General features: G+C 39.3%; 1 protein-coding gene across 4 annotated transcripts in view; it reads left to right on the forward strand.

The window, feature by feature from the left end:
- SLC6A11 (solute carrier family 6 member 11) overlaps window positions 1–20936 on the forward strand; it is a 110263-nt gene that overhangs the window by 43422 nt on the left and 45905 nt on the right. For all 4 annotated transcript variants that reach the window (XM_061472941.1, XM_061472944.1, XM_061472940.1 and 1 more), the window contains one exon: window positions 4574–4706. In XM_061472941.1, the coding sequence (XP_061328925.1) occupies window positions 4574–4706 (133 nt within the window). The remainder of the gene's footprint in view (window positions 1–4573; window positions 4707–20936) is intronic.

A 20936-nucleotide genomic window follows, 5' to 3' on the forward strand; every position in this document is an offset into this window, starting at 1 on the left:
ATTTATTAAGAAGGTGTTATGCAGTTAGGGAAGTATAGCATAATGATTCAAGTGACTGGCAGCTGAAATGGATTACTTTGGCAGTGGGATGTGGATTACAGTGTGAGTCTGAAGTAATTTTGCAAGCTCTCTTTAAGCCCTGAGTATGCCAATGTATCAGGTGATATATTTCCATCATGTTCACCATTTTGCAGTGTGGTGGCAGTACTGTGGAATTATTAAAAACTTTCCATGTCTATTTCCCACAGCACGCAGTTCTGCAAGCGCACTGCAAGACAGCTGAACAGAGGTTGATATCTCACTTGACACATTCATGGGTCTGGAAGACTAGGAGTGATTATAGCCCCATGCATGTTAGCAGGGCAAGAGCAGTGAGAAGTACCATGAGACTGGGCAGGTGCCATTCATGGGAATGAGTGACTGGTGTGATGCAGTGCGTCACCCATATAGATGTGCACAAATCTTCAAGTGAGGAAGTTGCAAGCTTCTCTTAAATCAGTTTACCAATGCTCCAGGAGCCATTCCTGTTGCTGGGGGTTTGTCCTGTAGCAGGTTTTTCTCATGAAGTTCCTACTTAGGTGATCCTGCAGTGTCTACTGCAGAGGTTCCAGGCTGCCTAAACTGTCTAGCTCCTGTACAAAAGCAGCACAGCTATACCCATGGTATATGTGTTACAAGCAAGTAACTACTTGTATGACTTCCCCCAGGCAGAGTGCTGTATTAGCATGGTTTTGTGGCATCCCATAACTGAGTAAGCTTACAAATGTGTCCATAGCATTGACTGGCGTTACTGCAGCCATCTTACATGTGTTCACACCTCTGCATTTGGGAAAAGAAATGCTACTGATGTTTAAGTGCACGTGTACATAAATATCTAAATAGCCAGGAAAAAAAGAAATGGTTTGATTGAAATAAAAAGAAACTTGTTCATTATTATTTTTTCAGTGAAAATAAAGCAAAATGAAAAAGTTTCCATTTCACAACTCGTGTGGCCCAAACACAAGCATTCCATTTCAATTTTTGTGATTGAATGTTCTCTTGGTTCCTTTTCCTTTTTCATCTTCAACCCAAAACTATTAATTGTAAAATGTAGTCTGCCACTTGAAGGTAAAAGTTAGAACCTTTCTAAGCAAAACAACAGTTAGAAATCTTTAGGCTGCTCCTGCTTGTCTTACTAGGCTCACTTAGCAGATTGTGAAGTTTAAAATGAGCTTGGACCAATCTCTTGCCAGCCTCCATCTTTAAGTCAGTATACTAATACTGCTAAAAAAACCCCAATGAATTGCAGGTATAAACTGGAAATTATAAGTAGTGTACATGTATGTGTCACTGCAGAAAGGCTGGATCTGTGTCGTCTCAACAAAATGATGTGATTTCCATAGTGCTGGTACATACTGTGTGGATGTGCTGACTGTATGTCATGCTACATGCCAACAGGCTGGCGACACGCTGCTTTCTTTCCATAGGGTTGTTAAAGGTCTCAGTGTTCACTCTACAATGTTTCCTTGATATTAGCAGCCTCATTTGTCAAAGCTGTTCTTCCTTGATTCTGACAGAGCAGAAATCTGAACTGCTTGGTTAAGGTTGCTAGCCTGGCAGGTTCTGCATGGAAACACTTGTGCCCAAATGAGCAAGATGCTTACTAGCTTGTTCTTTTTAATGATAGTAATTTATAGTTTGAGGCCTCTTAGTCCATTTATAAAATGTTTCTTGGTTAAAAAGAAACTTTTAGTACCAGCAATCAAAATAGGTCTCTTTGTAAATACCTGTTCTGTGCTTTGTCATTAGGTTTCTAATGACACGCTCCTAGCATGTCTTTCAACATGATTATTCATAGCCTGTTGTCTGTACATACTTATTGGCCTTTTATCGCCTAGACCCTCTTTAACCATGTTATAAACCTTTTTGTCTTGGTTCTCTTGCAAGTAACACTAATATTCAAGGTCAGTCAAGAATTGACTTTTTGCTTTTTGAATAAGAATTTGTATAGAGGTTGGACGTCAAATTCCGCATGATACCATCCATCAAATTGCTTAAAGAACTTAAATTTTAAGTGTCTATTTCATCAGCCTTTCTGTATAATTAAGACTCAGTGATGTTATTTTCAATTCTAGACTGAATATGTGTGCTTCCCCTTGATTAAAATATCTCCTTCATTAAATGTACCTTTTCTCATTTCTGAATGCATTTAGGTTCTTTGCAGATCACTCCTTTCCCTAACTAGATGATGGCAGAAGCTTTGCAGAATACAGCTAGCTGCAGGATGAGGAGGCAATCTGGATGAGGTCGCAGTGGTTTTACATAGAAGCACATTACTTTATATTGCAAAAAATTCATTTAACCTCCCTCCCCACTCTTTACTTTTTTTTTCTTTTTAGCTGAAAGATCTTCTACCTCTGTATTCATTGGAAAATAAGAAGACAAAGGAAGGCTTTAGGGTTTGTGTGTGCATTTTGTTTCTTTAAACTGTTAAATTTTGCCTTACCTTACCTAAGTAGTAAACTTCTAGCATGTGTTGTGAATAGCTGCACCCCAGGGCTGCAGCAGGAACAGCAGGTGCAGCTCTTGGGATGTGTGAGAGATTGAGTAGGATCTGCAGCATCATTATGGCCATTTGAAAGACTCACCAGTAGTTAGGTCTTTTCATTTTCCCACATTCCACCAGCTGATGATGTCTCCATCCTCCTACTTCATTATTAGAGGCAGGTGAAAGAACTTCCCTTCATCCTCAACTACTGCTGGTGAGAGCAGGAAGAACCACTTAGATTGCTCCCCAACACTGATTTATTTTAGCCATGGCCTTGAATTTATATTCCCTGAGCTGGTTGCTTCAGCTGATAACTGAATCAAATGCAAAAGGAAGAATTGTTTCATAAGGGTAATTGTAAGTTGGACTTTAATAATCAACTCTTAACCTATATATATATTGTTGTAATTAATTACCTGTATAACTATGTGCACCTTAATTATATCTATAAATAGTGAGTATTTTTTATAGGGCTTTTAATTATATCAGAGTACTTGTGAAATGCAGTGTTTTCACTGTCTCAGGGGAGAGGGCAGTGTAAGTTTAGGGACCCTGTGGTTGTAAGAGAACGTGTAGTACACACTTCAGAAAAAACTTTGCTCAGGATGATTTATGTAAAGTTGATTGTTGGACACTTTAACATGAATCTGTGTATGTGTGCATATGGATGCGCAAATAGGTTCATGGAAACACAGATGTATTGAGGCATGACCAGTCCCTATGGAGATTTGGTTAAGCTGATAAAAGACATGAATGACTGAAATAAATCATTCTGTGTATATAACTAGTAAATTACTAATGGCTTGCTTGAAAATGATGAGGTGTTTCTAAATCTCTGAATGCATGGAATTTAAGTCTGTATCAGCTTTTGCTATCACATACCGGTTAAATCATACTTCATTGTCCTGAAAAATAGAGATTCCTGAAAAAAAAAGTCTTTAATTATCTATAGGGTTTCTTTCAGCCTCAAGAGCAACTGAAGAAGCTCAAGCGAATTATGAAATCATTAAATATTATAGGAATAAATTTCTGTTCTTGCTCTTAACCTCTTCATCCATACAGCCAGGAGCATCCATATTTTATTTATGGGCTGGTAAATAATTTACATTTCATTTAACCTCAGAGCTTATTTAAAGGAAAAATTAAAGGGCATGGAGGGAGCATGCAGCTCCCAGATAAGAGAAGCTTTCTTAAAAATCATTCTCGTGACTAAAATGCTAGCTCAGAAATCTGGAAGCCTGCATTGCAGGCTGGTTCCACAGGTTTCCTCTAGGAGTAGTAGCAAGTCATGGGATTTTTCTGTTCCCAAATTCTTGCTTAAAAACCCAACAAACAAAACCAACCAACCAAGCTCTCCCTTTCCACTTCTTTTTAGCCTCTTTACTAAGTCAGTAAATATTTTGGCTCCAGACTGTGATCTGTGAGGGGTGCTCCTCAAATATATTGTTGCTAGGATTTCAAATACCCTATTTTGAAACAGTAAATTAAATACATGGTTTTGCTGTACACTTTTCACATTAAAAGGTTGTTTCTTTGTGTTTGCAATCTTAATGTTTGAATGTTAACACTTCCTAAAGAAAACAGACTTGGAAAAAGTTGTGATCTTTGACAGTTTTGAAAAGAAATGTTTTACAAGTATAGTCTCTATTACAAAAGGAAATTCATTAAAATAAATGTTGCAAGTTTTAGATAAAGTGTTTTATTTTGGGCTTATATTTGTCAGTTATTAATTCATGTTCAGTTTTTTCTTTGACTTTTACTTTATACAAAAAATATTCTAAAATCTCTTTATAATTTGTCACTGACCTGGAAAAACTACCCATTTGTTCATTTTAAAGTAGATGTAAAATCCACCAAGAATATTCTATTTTTAGCTTCCGTCCTTTCCAACCCTAACTATTCTATGCTTCTGTGGTGCATCTTCAATAGCCAGTAACTAGGAAGCTCCTTGGTTGAAGCTGATTTGATTTTAGGCCAGGGTTTTATATGTGGTGCTGTTTTGCTTCAATGTTGTTATCTTTTTTTCTCTACCCCTTCCCCCTGAAGACGAAGGGTACTTGCTATATCTGATGGAATTGAAGACATTGGGAATCTGCGCTGGGAACTTGCACTGTGCCTCCTTGCTGCTTGGACTATCTGCTATTTTTGCATTTGGAAAGGAACAAAGTCTACTGGAAAGGTAAGGTTAAAATTCTGTGCATAAGCTGTATTTATGACTCTCTTATGCTCCACACCTGTGCTGTTGTTTCTAGCTACTTAAATCAGAATTTCACAGGCATCGTGTTGCTGTAAGCAAATATACTCGGGGGTATATACATTGTAATAGTAGGCAATTCAGAATCAGTCATACTTTGCATTGTTTCGTTCCTTTTGGTTTCGTGGTTTGTTTTTTCCCCTAATTCTGTTGGATGTGGCTAGTTGGTTTTGGATTGGTTTTGTTAATGTTACAGACTATACACTACTAGCCAGTCCTTGAACCTGAAATCAATACTGTATTCTGTTAATTACTGTGCATGAGGTATCCAAAATCCGAATCTTCTCCCAAACTGACAGGAGTTGAAGCTCTCAGTGCCGCAAATAAATTACACACATAAGAAGAGAGAATTTAGGCGTATAAGCAACCTACAACAAATGCAAATAGAACGGCAAAAGCTGAAATAATGACAAAAAATAAAAGATAGAAAGATGGACATATCAGAGGGAAGAAAGAAAAATATTTAGTACTCTTGTAACTCTTTGAGTGAATGCCATTCCAGATGGGATACCCAGGAGAGAGGCACAACTTCATAGCCTAAGTGAGTTGCAGGATGATGGAGAGGTTGCCCCTGGAGTAGTAGCAGATGTAGTTCTGGTGGAATATCTGATTAATCAACTCGGCAGAGAGCGGGAAAGAGCTGTAGCTCTGGAGGGTTTTGTGTCTAAAAAAAGCACTGGTTTCTCACATTGGAACCAAAGAAGACAAAGGAAAAAAATGGTGGACTGAAACATCTTGTGCATTTAATTGTCAATTATTTATTATTTAGTTCAGAAGTAGGGTTGGGTTTGTTTGTTTCTGGTTTCGTTGCATACTAAATGAACTGTTTCAAATAGAGTTCATATTAATTTCGAAAATGTCAGAGTGCTTTTTTCAGCTCCCTCAATGACACACATCCTTCCTCCTACCAAAACTTTGGCTGCAACTGTTTGCTGAATTCTGCCTGAATTCTGCCAACTGTGTCAGTCAATCTGGTACTGTGCTTTTCATCTAGGTATTTGCACACACACACTTATGCGGTCCTACTTTCATCAAGTCATTGCAGGAGAACTGCTGAGACAGACTGTCTAGGGATACATATAGGCATGAATAGTTTAGAGGAAAGAAGGGGAAAAAAAAACCACAACAAACCCTAAAGAGAGAAATAGGGAAAAGCAAAGGTGATATAAGGGAATGACAAGATAAATGTCCACATGCCTTTGAAGCATGCACTCCAGGGAGGTACGAAAGTGGTTTAGAGTTTTCTAAGGAGCTACAGCTCTCAGTGAAGAAATGAAACTGAGCAAAACTAATTTTCTTTTTTCCATCAGAAAGAACGTCTGAAGATGGAGATTTATTCTACCATAGTATAATCTGGCCCAAGGGTGGAGGAAAAACCATGTACTGTGAATGCACATGCCTGTGTGCGTGCAAAGTTGTGCAAAACTGCCCTGTACTCCAGAAAAACAGCCTTGGTAGAAATCATTTCCTGATAGGAAGAGGGGCTGGTGATTGTGGGAAGGGTATATCTTACGTTTCTGTGGTTTACATACAGCTTTTTATTGTTCTTCATATATAGTCACATGAAATTCCTTCAGCTTATACCATTTCCTCAGAAACAAGTTTTGTATTTTGGAAGTCATTAAAGTGAAATTGAGCTGTTTGACTCCTTTTTGTCTGTTTTCCCTGGTAGCTTAGCTAAAACCTCAGCTTACTGCTAGGTGGAATAAATCTGATTTTATTTCATTTCAGTGTGATTTTGATAACCACCTTTCTGATGAGGTTAGGTGAATAAGCCTGAGAGAGAGATACTTGCTTTGCCCCTTTGAAACAGGATGATAAGCTTTTCCACTAAGCAGAAATAACTAGTGGTTGTGCAACAGAAGTGCACAGAAAATGGAATTAATGCCCAATATTCAGCTTAATAGGTTGCTTGAAAAAATTAGATCAGAGTCAATAAGAAGTAGATTATCGCATATTTACACTGTAGAGTGGTGTACCACAGGCAGGAGTTCTGGCTCCACTGCTTCTCAGGAAACATGCTGCAAGGATCTTTCATAGCCAATACTGATCATTTCTTCTTCCAGTTCTGTTCCTGGAATTAGTAAGGAAAGTTTTTTAGCTTTTTACTAGCTGAATATGTGACACTCCAATTGGTTTCCGTTGCTACATTTTATTTTTTTTTTCTGGATATAAGTTCACTGTTTAGAGGTATTTAAGAATTTTAATATTCTTACATTTGCCACTTCTTACAGCCAAAGCCACTGGAAGTCTGTGCTATATCACTGCCTTCCCAGACCACCTAAACAAAGATGTACCAGTCAGGCATGCTGGATGCTACAAAGGAATAAAATGCTCTGAAATACAGATGACAGAGCAGTCCTCTGGGCTGGAGTTTCCAATTCTGATTTACTGGCACTTAAAAAGTTCATATTTAAGCTCAATGCAGTTGTAGCCCTTCGCACTAGATTGAATTTGTTATATGCACATTTCCAGGAAACATCTAAAATTGATGTAGAGTTTTTTATCATAGTATTAAAAGTGGACTTAGGTAGCCTCTTAAATTTCCTATGCACTTTAACTGGATTGAATAATTTCAATGAAATAACACATTTATTCAAAGTATAAAACTTCTTAAAGATTTATCACCTTGGAATGGTGATGGGAACCTTGAAAACGGAAACATTTTCAAAGGAAGATGTCTGAATAGCTAGAGGGAAAGAGGAGAGGGGAAACGAAAAGAGACAAAATGGAGAAGGGGTGGGAGAGACCTACCATCTTCACACAGCTGTGTTCTGTGAAATATTCAAGAGGTTGGTTTGCTCTTCTCCTCTTTTTAGTCTGCATCCTAATGCATGGTGGAAAAAAAAGCTGTCATCAAATAAAGCCATCATTCTCCAAGCAGCACTACCACAGAACTCATCTGCTCATATTATGAATATTTAATATTTTAAGTTATTAAATACGTTAAATCTAACATAAAGTTTAATTCCAAATGAAGTGCTTGTGACACTCTTAACGAGATGCTTCAAACTTTCCTGTTACTGTTCTTGAAAGTAGTTACTTTCTCACAAAACATTTTAGTTTTCCATTCCAAGACTTGTAGGTGGTTTTCAGGAGAAACACATTTGTGCCAGCTTCTTGCCATTAATTATTCGATCTGAGAGCTGAAGTTATTTGTATCTTAGTTTCCACGTTTAAAACGTAGCATATATACCAAATGCAGGATCTTTGAATGAGAAATTCAAAAGCAAAAGGAGGAAAAATATGACTAAGTAATGATTTCATAATGTTATCACATTCCACAGTGTTTTTGTACTTCTTCATTAGTGCTGGCCAGTATGTGGTCAGAAATCCTTCTGACTTTGTTTCAGGATCATCTAGAAGAGGGACAAATCTCATATAAGATTTGAAGTCCATTCTTCAAAATTTTCTGGAGCTAATTCAAGTATCACAGAGATAGGCTTCAGTATGCACTAAATACTCAGTAATCACCAAATATTTTTCTGTCTGATTCTGACTTCTGAATCTTTTGATCTCTTCCTACTCTCTGTTGAGTTTCTTTGAGTCCAACATCATCCTATTCTTACTGTATTAACTTTATGCTGTCTCTCCACTTGATATGCCTTAAAGCTACGACAGAAGGAGAGGCCAGTAAAAGTAGACCGTGGTGAACAGCAAGGTCAGGAGTGTTGTCCTGACTTGGCACAGGAACGTGCAAAACCCATCAACTCCTCATATGTATCAAGTGTCTACAAAACAATCTAGAGTAGACCCAGAGCTAAGAGGCTGTGTCCCCTGTAAAAACCTGTGGATGTTGCTCTAAACCAAATTTGCGTGGCTTTTCAGATCATAGTCAACTTTGAAAATGCCTTGCATGCTGTCTCATCAAATTTTGACTTGAAAACATGCTAGAAAACATTAATATGGTTCTGTTTATCGCTTGCTACCCCTTTTCACTACCTAGATACAGTGTTAACCATAGCACAGAAAGCGTTGCTGAAAAGTATTGCTGTGCTCACATCTGTTGAAGTGCTACATAAGAAAAAGTATTGCTATAGCTACCCTCTCTAAATAAACATGAGTTGTCAAAGACGCTTGATTAAATAGTCCTGCAAGTCAGAAAATAATAGATTAATGATTACACAGTAGCTCCTCATGAAACATTTATGACTTTACTCCTAATTTACTATTGGATAGCCTTATACCATCTATTGCATCTCTAAAAAGGATACTGTTGGGTTAAGAAAATGATTTGCAGGTAGGTCCTCATTGTAAACCATTAGGAATGACCTTGCAAGCTTTCTTGGTGATGTAGTTATTAGGTATAAACATCAAAGTGTGAGACACTTGGAGTTCTATTTTTCTTGTTTTTTTTACTTGTCACATTCATTATTTATATAAAATATTTTCCTTTCTACCATGATATGATAGGAAAAGTTATAAACACCTTAGTGAAGTGGAGAGCTTTATTTTCTGGGAAGGAGCAGCAGAACTGTTTTGCCTACCACAAGTAAGCAGGATATTGGGTTGAATTAGTGTAAGTAATGGCATAACTTGTTATTTTGCTGTTATGCTACTCGGTGTTTTATTTTTCCTGTGTATGTGTACAGCGTTGTAACCTGTAATGTTCTCCATAGTTCTTTTCTGCTTAACAGTTCTGATAGCAGCCTGTGTAATTCTACATGTTTGGTAAACATGGTTAGATTCCATATGGGCTCCCACTTTTTTTCTGGTTTGAGTGTTTTATTTCCCCTTTACATGTAAGACTTCAACATAGTGCTGCTTCAACGTAAATGCTGCTAAGTGCATTTTATAGCTGTGAGCGATAAGCTGGACTTTGTGAAATTCACTTTGTAACTGCATGGCTGTTGTCCTTTGCAATGCTGTGCTGTTCCTTACTTCTGAATTAGTTCCACTGATCAGTTTGATTTGCTGAGCTGAGAGCAATGAAAGGCCATTGAAGTGTCAAGAAATTGTGTGGAAGTCTATATTTATTCTATGTGTTAAAAGACCAGAGATAAGAGAAAACAGCCTGTTTGACTGGGGCATCTTGACATAAGGCTATTAACAGTATTAGAGAAGTGGCTTGGTAAGTAGTTTTGGCGTTATTGTTAATTTGTGAATGTCGTAGGCAGGAAGCAATCACTGAAAACTATAAAGCCATTCATAATGAATAAATAAAATGGCCAATGAAATGTACTACAATGTATTTAATTAGCATCCCTATGTTAGCAGAGTTGAACTGAAGGTGCTTTTCTCACTTTGTGTTGCTGCTGAAGACCTTCTGGCCCAAGCTGCAATTCTAATAGCCTGCACAGTTCAGTACAAAATAGACATCTGAGCTGCTGAGAATTTATTTCAACAAATCAAATTCCTTGCTATGCGTTACTAGAAAACAAAGAATAAAATAAGGCTGTAAACATGTTTAACTGATGGTTACACTTCATTTTTCACTTTTCTGTTGAGGAAAACCACAGAATTTGTATGAACAGTTTAAAATGGAACATGGAAGCTCTCAGGCTCTGGCTGCCTGAGTGCAGTGTCATCTCTCACTGTTGAACTCTACATGTCCCCCCCTTCCCTTGCTTTTCATAGGCTTGCTTCCTCCTCCACCTGCATGATGGATGATTTATGGATGTTTCCTTGTTCATCTCCCAGATAACTTCATTATCCAGGCTGGAAACAAGAGGGCACATTAATAGTAAATTATTCTCAAACACTCCCCCTCTGCCCCCCAGCTCATTCTTTATTCTGTGAACGATTCATCAGGTTCTCAGATAGTTGAGATGTTTTAATTTTATGTAGCAGTGACTCAGAACTTCAAGATTTGAAGGCTTTTCCCCTTCATTCCAAGTCTTAGATTTTGCAGTACATCTGCCAAGGCCATCACTGATAGAATGGATCCCCATGGCAAAAGCTTGACTCCACAGAGCTTCCCACCACAGGAAAGGCAGAGAGGGCCAGCAGCCTCTCTGCCAGCCTATGTACACCTTCTTAAGCTAGCCTGTTTTTACACAGACCTCTTTCCTTAGGCTTAATAGGGCCATGGGTTTATTTTCTTCCTCTCTCCTCAGATGGGTTTCTGCTTGGCCCCTCTCAGCTCCCTTGATTCTCTTGCATTGCACACCTCTATAAAACCTGGTTTGCCACCCCAGAGCAGAAGGCTTTTCAGTTTTCTTGCAGGTCTGTTCTGGTTCTGGGGTAAACTGCAGTGCATTCATTTGAGTCTAGCTTTAGTGTCTTTGAAATAGTTTATCACACTATTTGCAGACCTGAACACTGCTTACATTTCTGAGTGTGGATAATTTTGTAGTAATTGAGAGAGGACCCAGTTTTACATCTCTCATAGCAGTACATCCTTGTTGGTGTCAGAGCGTCTTCTGACTTACAGTTGTGCACAAAAGATTGGCATGTGGACCTAAACCAAGGAAGATATTTGAAAGGAGTATATTGATCTGGTTGGAAACATGAGCAGAAAGATAACACAGTGTATCAAGACTAATGCGTGAAAGAGGTGGAAAAATGGCTAGGATTAGGATGTTCCTTTTCTGTGAGCTGATTACCAGCAAGGCACTGCAAGGTATCCACTGTGCTCAGAGACCCCAAATTCAGAGATGGACCTTTCATACTTTTTACTCATTATTTTCTCTGCCCTCCCATCAGGAGTTAAGCCTCACTTGCCGGCAGTTAAAACTCAGTCACTAGTCCCCCAAAAAATTTATTCCTCAATAGCAGACTATATAAAGGCCTTAATGGATTCAATGAGGCAGAAAGAAAGAGTAAAAGGACAGAAGAAAAAAATAAGAGAAAGATGTGTGGAAGGAAACAAAAAAAAAAAAAAGAACTGGGGCCCATTGTAGGAGCTCAGGAAAAGGAAATAGGCAGCAATGATTGTATCTCCTGAAGTGTCTTTTGTTTTAGCCTGAAGTAATAGCAAAGAATAGCCCTTCATGGCAAGGCTTTAACACTCTGTCCAAGACTGATCTCTGTATTCAAAGGGGGAAAGTAGAACATTCATGAGATGCATGCAGAGTTCCTGCTCTCCGCCTCCTCTGTGTGAGGTTTTAAAACAGCTACTGCAATATTTTTTCCACTCTCCTGTGCACTGAGCATGTAAGGACACCTCAGATTTCTTTATAAAAGAAGAAAGGAGATTTTTTTGTGCCTCTCAGTGGTTTTGCTGAACTTCTATTTGGCATCTGGGGGAAGTACCGAATAATAAACCTAAATCAGAATCCTGCCTTCACGATTTCATTCCTTCCCATCCTCATCTTAACAGGAGTGGTCCACTTTCGTATGAATACTTACTTAGACTGGATCTAAGCCCTGGTCCACAGCCCAAGCAAGTCAAAAATGTGTTTCAATGCACTGAAACACAACTCAGGCACAGCAGATGGAAGAGGTTTGGGGCTGAGAAATCGCCTGATCTGTCAACCTAATGTACGGGGAGGGCAGTGGAAGCCTACTGTCATATTTGCAGCAGTAACGCAGTGAAATTTGCTAGAAAATTGAAGGCACATTGTGTGCCAAAAGGCACAGCTTAACATTGAGACACCTCTATAGGAGAAATGCATTGATTGCATAAAGGTAGCACAAACAGGTTTATTTTTTTTCCATTGAGTTTAACAGACACTTTTAGCCCATTATCAAAAATAAATACACTGACCCAATGAGAAAATACTTCGGCAATGCAATAGTTTCAGTCACTCACTCCTAGGTGACCTTCTCATGTTTCATTTCTCCTTTCACAGAAATTGCCCTTCCTTACCAATTGCCTTATCCCCCACCCCAAAACCATAAATGCCATACAGAAGAACATCAACCAGGAGCCAAAGTATAAGTTCTTGTCACTGTGATCACTGTTGATGCACATGCGTCAGGGCTAAAGCATTACTCTCCAGGTGCATGATGAACTGCTTGTGCCTGTGATTTATAACTGTTGAGGCTTCATGTTACAGAAATGGTTGTGTGGTCACCCATGTCCTTGTCTCTTTATGTGTACACAGAAATCACTAAGGATATTGGTTTTGTTGGATTTTAGTGTATGTATTTGGAATATTACTTGCACCTTTTCTTCAGCAAGTGCATACAAAATATCTCCTTGGTCCCTCAACTCAAGTACAGAACCCTGAGAGCTGGTATCCATTTGTAACAATGACTCTGGTAGTGATGCCTTGGTTTTGTATCTCTTCAGCTGAAGTAGAAGCCCCTGTTCTCACACAGATAGTTTGTTCTCAGCTAGTGCTAATCTATATAGCTTCAAGACTGGCTCATTCTTTGCAATTTACAAACCAGTTTATAGGTATCCATCCACAAAGGTTAGTATTATAGCAAATCCCTGCCAGTGGAAAGACAGTCTGCTTAGTTTCTGTGGTCAGTATAGGCCAGATTTTTGGCTTTATCTAGAGTGCAAAGATGTCTGTGAAGTACAAGTTTTGTTTACAAGGCTGTTCTTGTGAGATTTACAAACTTTAATTCAGTATCCCACCCCAGGGTCAATTGACACAGATTGAACCCAAATGCAGACCCGCACACTTAAGAATGGGAAAGCTTAATGAAATAAATTGCTGTATGAGCAACAAAAGTGGCTTCAGGCAGCTGCTGGCGCTGTGTTGGTAACTAAAACACATCGCTGAGAAGCGAGTTGGCTGCTGCTCCTGCTATTCACTTCTGCTACTGGACAATTGAAAAAGTGGTGTGGTTAAAAGAGAGAAGAAGAAACCTCAAAATGTCCTGTTTGATTGTGTCATGTAGGGAGTGTAAGGCACTGCTGCAGCAGTCTTGACAGAGAGATTTGACAGTAATAAAAGCTTAGTTATTTCCTGTGGATGTATATTGTGTTCACTGCTATCTGAAATAACTAGCCATAGTCCAGGTCAGGAAGTACTTCTGCGGTTTAGTTTGTGTGTCACTTGTTCCTGGAGTGCCTTTCTGAGGTTAGAATCTCAGTGTACCAAGGCTTGGATGAACACAGCGAGATGCCTCTATTCCCCAAAGAGTTTGACTTTACACCCACATAGCAGACAGTCAGAGAGCTCCATTGAACTCAAGGGATGAAGGGAGAGAAGAGAGATCAAAGCGTTTGTCTAAGACACAAAAATAAGTCTGTAGCAGTAGCATACTCTGAAATCACACTGCCTTGCAGCCCAATGCCTTTATCATGTGATTCCTCTCATTTTTCCCATGCATCATGTCACCTCTTCTTCTCAGGTTGACACTCGGCTCAAACCCACAATTAAATTGCAGCAGGCTGTCAGATCAGTGTCCTACAAGTCAGCCTAGAGGTGATTTAGGGGCTAGGTTTAGAGGCTGCTTAGTAGGGAAGTTACAGTGCAATAAGCCTTTAAGTAAAATAAAGATCTGACTAACTGCATTACAATAAATGGAGTAGCCATAGGGAATGAAAATATGGAGAATTAGGGTCTGAATGATAAGGATGCTTATTAGTTTAGGTGTCAAGTCTATTTATTACTTTACTGTTGTAATTATTATACTTAATACGCAAGTAGTAATGAAAATGCCTTATGATGAATACATTGCTCAGCTGTCACCATGGTGATAAGGGCCTATATTCCTCAGTGGATGATAGAAATTTGTCTGTAGACAAACCCACACCTTTTTTCAATAATATTTTACAATTTTCAATAATAAATTACAAGCTTTTTATTATCCTAGAAATGTCCTGAACTTCTCAATAGAATCGTAGAGTGGGGTTTTTGGTTGGAAGGGACCTTTAAATGTCATCTACAAGTATAATACACAGGACAGTTTCATGATAAGAAGAGTTATCAAAAGAAAGAAGAGGTATGAGAGCTAGTGGGATGTCCTTTTCCTCGTTTACAAATCTTTACTTCCCCCCCCCCATCTATTGCACAAGATTCTATAATGCTGCAGTACTTTCAGAAAACTGTGAAGAGTTGACTGATAAATCATTTAGGGATGGCCACTAATGCATCTGATTGCATGCTTGGAAGATTGATAGCCTACATAGGAAAAAGAGGTGCATTTGTGACTCGTTCTGGTGCAAAGTTCTAGGGAAATTCCTATTGTATTGATGATTCCTGTTCCTCTTGTATTGATGTTTCCTGGTTTTGATGTTTACAGTCCTGTAAAATTTCTAAAGTAGTCATGCATTTACTCGATGACTTCTCATATGGTGGCTGCAGGGACTGATTTGCTGCTTACCCCCTTCACAGTCAAGGCAAACAGGTTACTCTGGTTGCTATATCCACCTTTGCTGACTGGAATCTTTTACCTCTTGTGGCTACCTTGAAGGAGTAAGAGTTCTAGTTAGAAAACTTTACCTACTAATCCTTTTGGTAGATAGCATTTTATCTGCTTTCCAGACTGCATGTTGACCTTTTTTTGACTTAGTGGTGGTGTTCATTCGGGAGTGGTAGTGTGTGTGTGTTGGTTTGTGTTCTTTTTAAAGACAGGTGAGGAAAATCAAGCAGCAGTCTAAGCTGGAGATAAGAATTGTTCTGGTAAAGCTCTATTTCACTGGAAAATGTTAATACACTGAAACTAGTTGTTATTTGCCCAAGGAAGTTGTGAATGCTCCATCCCTGGCAATGTTCAAGGCCAGGCTGGACAGGGCCTTGGACAACATGGTCTAGTGGAAGGTGTTCCTGCCCATGGCAGGGGGATGGAACTGGATGAGCCTTAAGGTCCCTTCCAACCCAAACCAGTCTGTGATTCAGAGCACTTAGTAATTACATAAGCTCATCTGGAAAACACAGATTTTCTTCATAAATCAGTCAGAGGACAAACCAGATATTTACTGTTCACTAGATCAGAGGAATCAGTGGACCAAAAATGTTGTGTCCATTCCCATGCAGAATTAAGGTCTCACAAATTTTTGTGTGACAGGAAAGATAATTTCCTGTCCTGTTCTGACCCTGGCATCTTTCTGTGCATTTTTAGAACATGTCAGACCCTAACGACTGGTGCCTTCAGTGAGCGCTGAAAGGCGTGTCTAGAGCAGCTAAGAAATCAAATTCATTTAGTGCCTTATCCGTTCCCCATTTGTGCCTGACTCAAATTCAGTAACAAAACTGGAAATCCAGTATGGGATCATTCTGAACGGCTCTGAATTATTTTCATAGGAATGGGACTGTACAGTCACCCCATATTTAAAGGTTTCTCTGCATATACGTAACTAATCTGTTTATCTGGCTCGTTGTGTATAAAGGCAAACTAGATGGCATGCAGAAGTTTGAAAACCCTGGAAGGTTCTGAAAAATAACAGCTTTGATTTAGAAAAGCTTCAACTTTTTAAAGACCTTTTCAAATGAAAAAAAAAAAAACAACCCCCAAAAAACCAACCAAACCCTCAGTTGATTAATTAGTCCTAATTTATATTTAAAATTCTTCCTGACTGATTTCTAAAGTTGCCTTTTACTTGATTAAATAGCAGTCTTTGATTTAGAGATATTTGTGGCTCTGCAAATTCCCTGTTTGATGGCAGCTCTACATGAACACTTTGCTTGCAGTAATGAGCTTATCCAAGATGCTGAAGTTTGCTTCCTCACTATCATCCCTCCTCTCCCTGACCACAGTCACAGGACAGGTCTTCTGTGTGCACTGAATTTGAACCAAAACAATACATTAACCTTATTCTTTTAGATATTCATAGTTATAGGATACCAGTATTTCATTTGTCATTCTGGTTTGAGGCTGGCCCCATTATGGTGAAGAAAAAATAATGAATTTAAATCAGTAGCCTCTTCAGGGTAAAAAAATCACCCCAAACACCCACCACTACCACACCCCATAGTTACTAGTGGCAATAATACCCTGCTTTTGTCATTGGACTGCTTCTTTTGTGTTTACACTGGTAGAACTGTTTCTGTTTGCCAAATGGTAGTGCTCTTTTTTTTACAACTGTTAGGATTTTTGTGTTGGCAGTGTATTAACTATACATCAGCAATGTGACAAATGGATAGCACGCTCTAGGCATGTTAGTGTTTAGAACTGTTACATCCTTTACTGTTTTTATCAACATAACTCTTCTGAGGACAATCAGGCAGTTTGTAAGTGTAGGGTGAATGCTGAGTTTGGACACTGTTATTTTGGAGACTGAGGAACAGCAGCACTGGGAGGATGCAAGTTCCTGAGATTTCTCCGAGTTGTATTTGCTATAGGTATTTATCTAGGAAGTAAGTCTTCCTGCTCTCCTCCTTTGGCTCTTAATCACAGTAAAAAGATGTAGTGGCATTGGTGAAACAGCATGACTGTCTCTCAGGTCTCCAGTTCAGGCTGTGTCACTGTGCAAGTCAGCAAGGTCAGCACTGTGTAGATTCACCAGTGAATCTTCCTATGCACTGCAGAGCAGAGTCTCCAGAACCTACTGTAGACCTGTGTAAACTTAGGGGAACCATGCAATCCTTTCCTGTGAGCCTTAATCTAGACTGAGTCTCTTCTCATCATACTCTGAACCAAATTTTACAATGACTTTGACCAAGGTCTGTTCAGACTAGAATGGATTCTTGAAATACATGGAACTGTGCTCTAAAGACATACTTGCAGGATCCAAGCCATCTGTTAGGGTCAGTCCCACTTTTTTAGCAGCTGTTGGCTCATTGTTTGGAATAGGTCATTATTAAGCTGTGCATGAATATGGCCAGTTCAAGAAAGAAGCTGGTTATCTGCATTTATGATTATTTAGGGCTTAAATGCAGCTCACAGAATGGACTTCCATAATGTAATAAAATTAACTGTTTCTACATGTTATATAGGCACTTCTATGTGTTCTGGTGCCTATGGTTGGACTTTACTGATTATGTCTGTTCAGAGAGAAACTTCTGTTCCAAGAATAAACTTGTTGGTCTGTTTTTTCCAGTCGGATGGATTGGGCAGTCGCTGCAGCATCGCTGCAACTCCCTTCTATTCATATAGCAAGGTGTCTTTGTGAAGGAGATGTGGGAAACTTTGCAGCCTCTCATTGTATTCGAACACAGAGTTGAGAAGTGGGGATAACCATGGACCTGGAGTGTTGCTGCGGGTGTAGTGTGAAGTGCAACAGTTCTGCAGTGTAGATACAACGATGTTCCAAGATACAGATCTTGAAATCACTCAGGCCGTATTTATGAACATTTCTGTTTGGTTTCTCTTGGTAGTCTAATGAATATTTTGGAGCAGCAGTATCTGTTAAATTAGGGCATTTTTACCCAAATTCATGGAAATCTAGCTAAGCGTTTGATCTAGGCGGTACATTTTATTGCTTAAATATGAGGCTTGGATGTGCCATCAAAACAACCAACAAACTTGAAGAGTGATTATAGCAGAAATGACTGCTCTAGGACTTAATGGGCCTGGGCAGTCTGGAAACAAAGCCAGCTGTGGTAATTAGCTGGGAAATCATTTCAAATAACACATCTTTAGAAAACTTGATGCTGCTTAAGGAATATTTATGTGGAGAAATAGCTCATCATCCAAGTGAATTGTTGGCTCACTTCAGCCAGGGATGTGAGCTGCTGCAGTTGCATTTGTGTTGTCTGCTGTGGAACTTCATTGCTTTCTACTTTTAGCTGTATTCTGGATTGGCCTGGTGAAGCTATTAGAGTACTAGAGTCCTCAGCACTGAGTCAAAACTTCCACCACATTTCTCCTACCCTCCTTTTGGAACTTTTGACAAGTAGGCAATTTTACAAGCACAGAATATGCTATTGAAATGGAATTTGGGAAGTGCTGCAGAATTGATAAAATCACACCCAATATAAAGAACAAGTCTTGCTTAAAAAAAAGGAAAAACACATTTTTCACCCATTTTTTAATATTGAAGCTTTTAAATAATGACTTTGGCTTGTTAAAGCATTTTTCATTTGAAAGAGATCTCCCTTCCACCCATACAGTAAAAAGAATGCCAAACCAAACCAGAATAGAATGTAATTTGTTCATATTGACTCAACATGAATATTGGAGTTGAGTTTTCATTTCATTATAGAGAAAACTGTTTCAGCTTGACTCAGACTATCATTTACTTATTTATTCATTGCATTCACCACCAAGAGGATAAAAATAAGGACTTGCACAGCTCTGCTTGATAGAGATTTTCCTGTGTCCCAGCCAATGACTTCAGTGGGATGTGGTATTAGAAGAGTTTATTCCTTTCTGTTATTGTGTTATGTAGAATCTCCTGCTTCCTGTGATCACTGGGCATTTAACAAGGCTCTTGCATACCTTCATTAAGTATCCTCTCCCACCCCCTATTTTCTAGCTCATTTTCCATGCCCAGTGAAGTTTTCCCCTTTGATTCTTATTTCTTACCTTTCAAATCTCATTGAATTTTCTTGCCTGTTAGTTTTTGAACTTCTCTGTACTTCAGGTGAAACTCTCTGCACTCACACGTCATTCATTAGTAGCTTAGAAGAACTGTTGCAGTTTGTGAGCAATCTGTGTAAGGGTGGTTCACAAGATGATTCTGGAGCAGATTTTCTTCTGTGGATAAACAAATGAGGTAAACTGAAGATGGTGCTGGATAAAATGTATAAAACACACAGAGAAATGAGAAAAATCAACCTTTTGCTGGTTCCGGACAGTACTGGGGCATATCAGGGGCATCAGTTGGCAGGAGGGGGAGAGGGGCAGCCATGAGGGGTGAGAGAAGATTATGAGGGGATAAGGGGGGACAGCCATGAGGGGTGAGGAGAGATCACGAGGGGAGAGCAGGGGCAGCTGTGGACTATGAGGGTATATCTTGAGGGGAGATGAGGGGTGGCCATGAGGGGTAGCAGTGGCAGCTATACAGTGTGGGCCACTGGGGGGGTGGCTGTGACTGGAGATCACAAGGGGCAGCCGTGAGGGGAGATCAGTTTGCCCTTAGGGACATGGTTTAGTGGTGGGCTTGACATTCCTGGGGTAAGAGTTGGGCTGATGGTCTTAAAGGTCTTTTCCAGCCTAGTTGATTCTATGATTTTTATCTCTCTCCTGCTATCCCAAGCATACATCATACAAATCAACTCATCTGGGATTCTGATGGGGTTTTGGTTTGGTTTATTTTTCTGCAGATGAAATTAAACTTTAAAATGTAGACAGATTTAGAATTCCCCTCCCCCCCATTGACATACTTTTCTGATTCATCTGTCATTGCTTTACACTGTTCCATACAGTTTTTTCTCATAAATCCAGTCAATGTTCAAAATATCTCTTTTCCATTGTCATTTGTAGATACTGCAGAGTCAAATCAGCAAAAGACTTTTTCAGCCAGTGCTGTGTAGGAAATTTCACAATCTACCATGGTAGTTGAAAAAGAAAATCTTTTATTGTGTTATCATTTGCTGTTAACATCTAGGGAGTTAGAATTTGTGAAGCTGGAAAGTGATTAGTGGAGTCAGGACGCCTGGGTTAGTTGTGGCATGGAGAACTCTTCCTTATATTTTCTTTAAATCTTGATGGAAATGATGCCCAAATTGTCAATACCTGGATGTCTCTACATCACCACCAGAGCTGCCAGAGTGGTAAGATAACTGGATTTCCATACTTGTACTAACAGGCCCTTCTGCAGCAACACTGTAAAGCAGGATAAAAATGACTCTTTTCCCTGTCACATCACTCAAGTAGTGAAATTTTGGTTCCCAAGGTGATTCTCCACACTGCAGCATGGGCAAAATTTGCTTCTCTTTGTCCTGTGTAGACAAACCTTGTATGTCACAGACATCTGAAGACTGCTCAGCAGTCTCCCCTGAAAGAAAGATGTTGGTGGTGTCAGTATAATTCTCTGTGGTCACAGTGTCAACTGCATAAATAGGCTAAATGCCAAGCCAATAGGCTAAGAACACTAAATGCAAGGTAGTGATAGGCAGAGCAGCGTTCAGGCTTTATTTTCCTTATAACTCTTCTAAAACTCAGCTGGGGCAATAGAAGACTTTATGGGGAGGGGATTAGCAAGCCAGTCATTTTCTGAAGGATCAAGTGAAATTAAACACTTCCATTCATAAAGTGCAATTGGTTCATTATAGTGCAAACAAGCTTGAGCATCCCAGCTTGCAGGAAAGTATTCCTTTAGCTTCCTAGGCTCAGAAAGTGAAGTTCTGTTAATTGAATCCAAGTTCTGTTTTGTTCTCAGTAAGAGCCAAGCAAAGGATTAAAGTTCACTGCTTCCTGGCACACCCCACTACAAAGCTGCTGTGAGGTATTGTCTGAATATCAGGCTGGTGAGGTCTGTAGCAGCTG

The sequence above is a fragment of the Pezoporus flaviventris genome, unplaced genomic scaffold (genome assembly GCF_033815535.1).
Source record: "Pezoporus flaviventris isolate CSIRO_AGI_PZ_B2104156 unplaced genomic scaffold, CSIRO_AGI_Pfla_v1 ptg000073l, whole genome shotgun sequence".
NCBI classification, from domain to species: domain Eukaryota; kingdom Metazoa; phylum Chordata; class Aves; order Psittaciformes; family Psittacidae; genus Pezoporus; species Pezoporus flaviventris.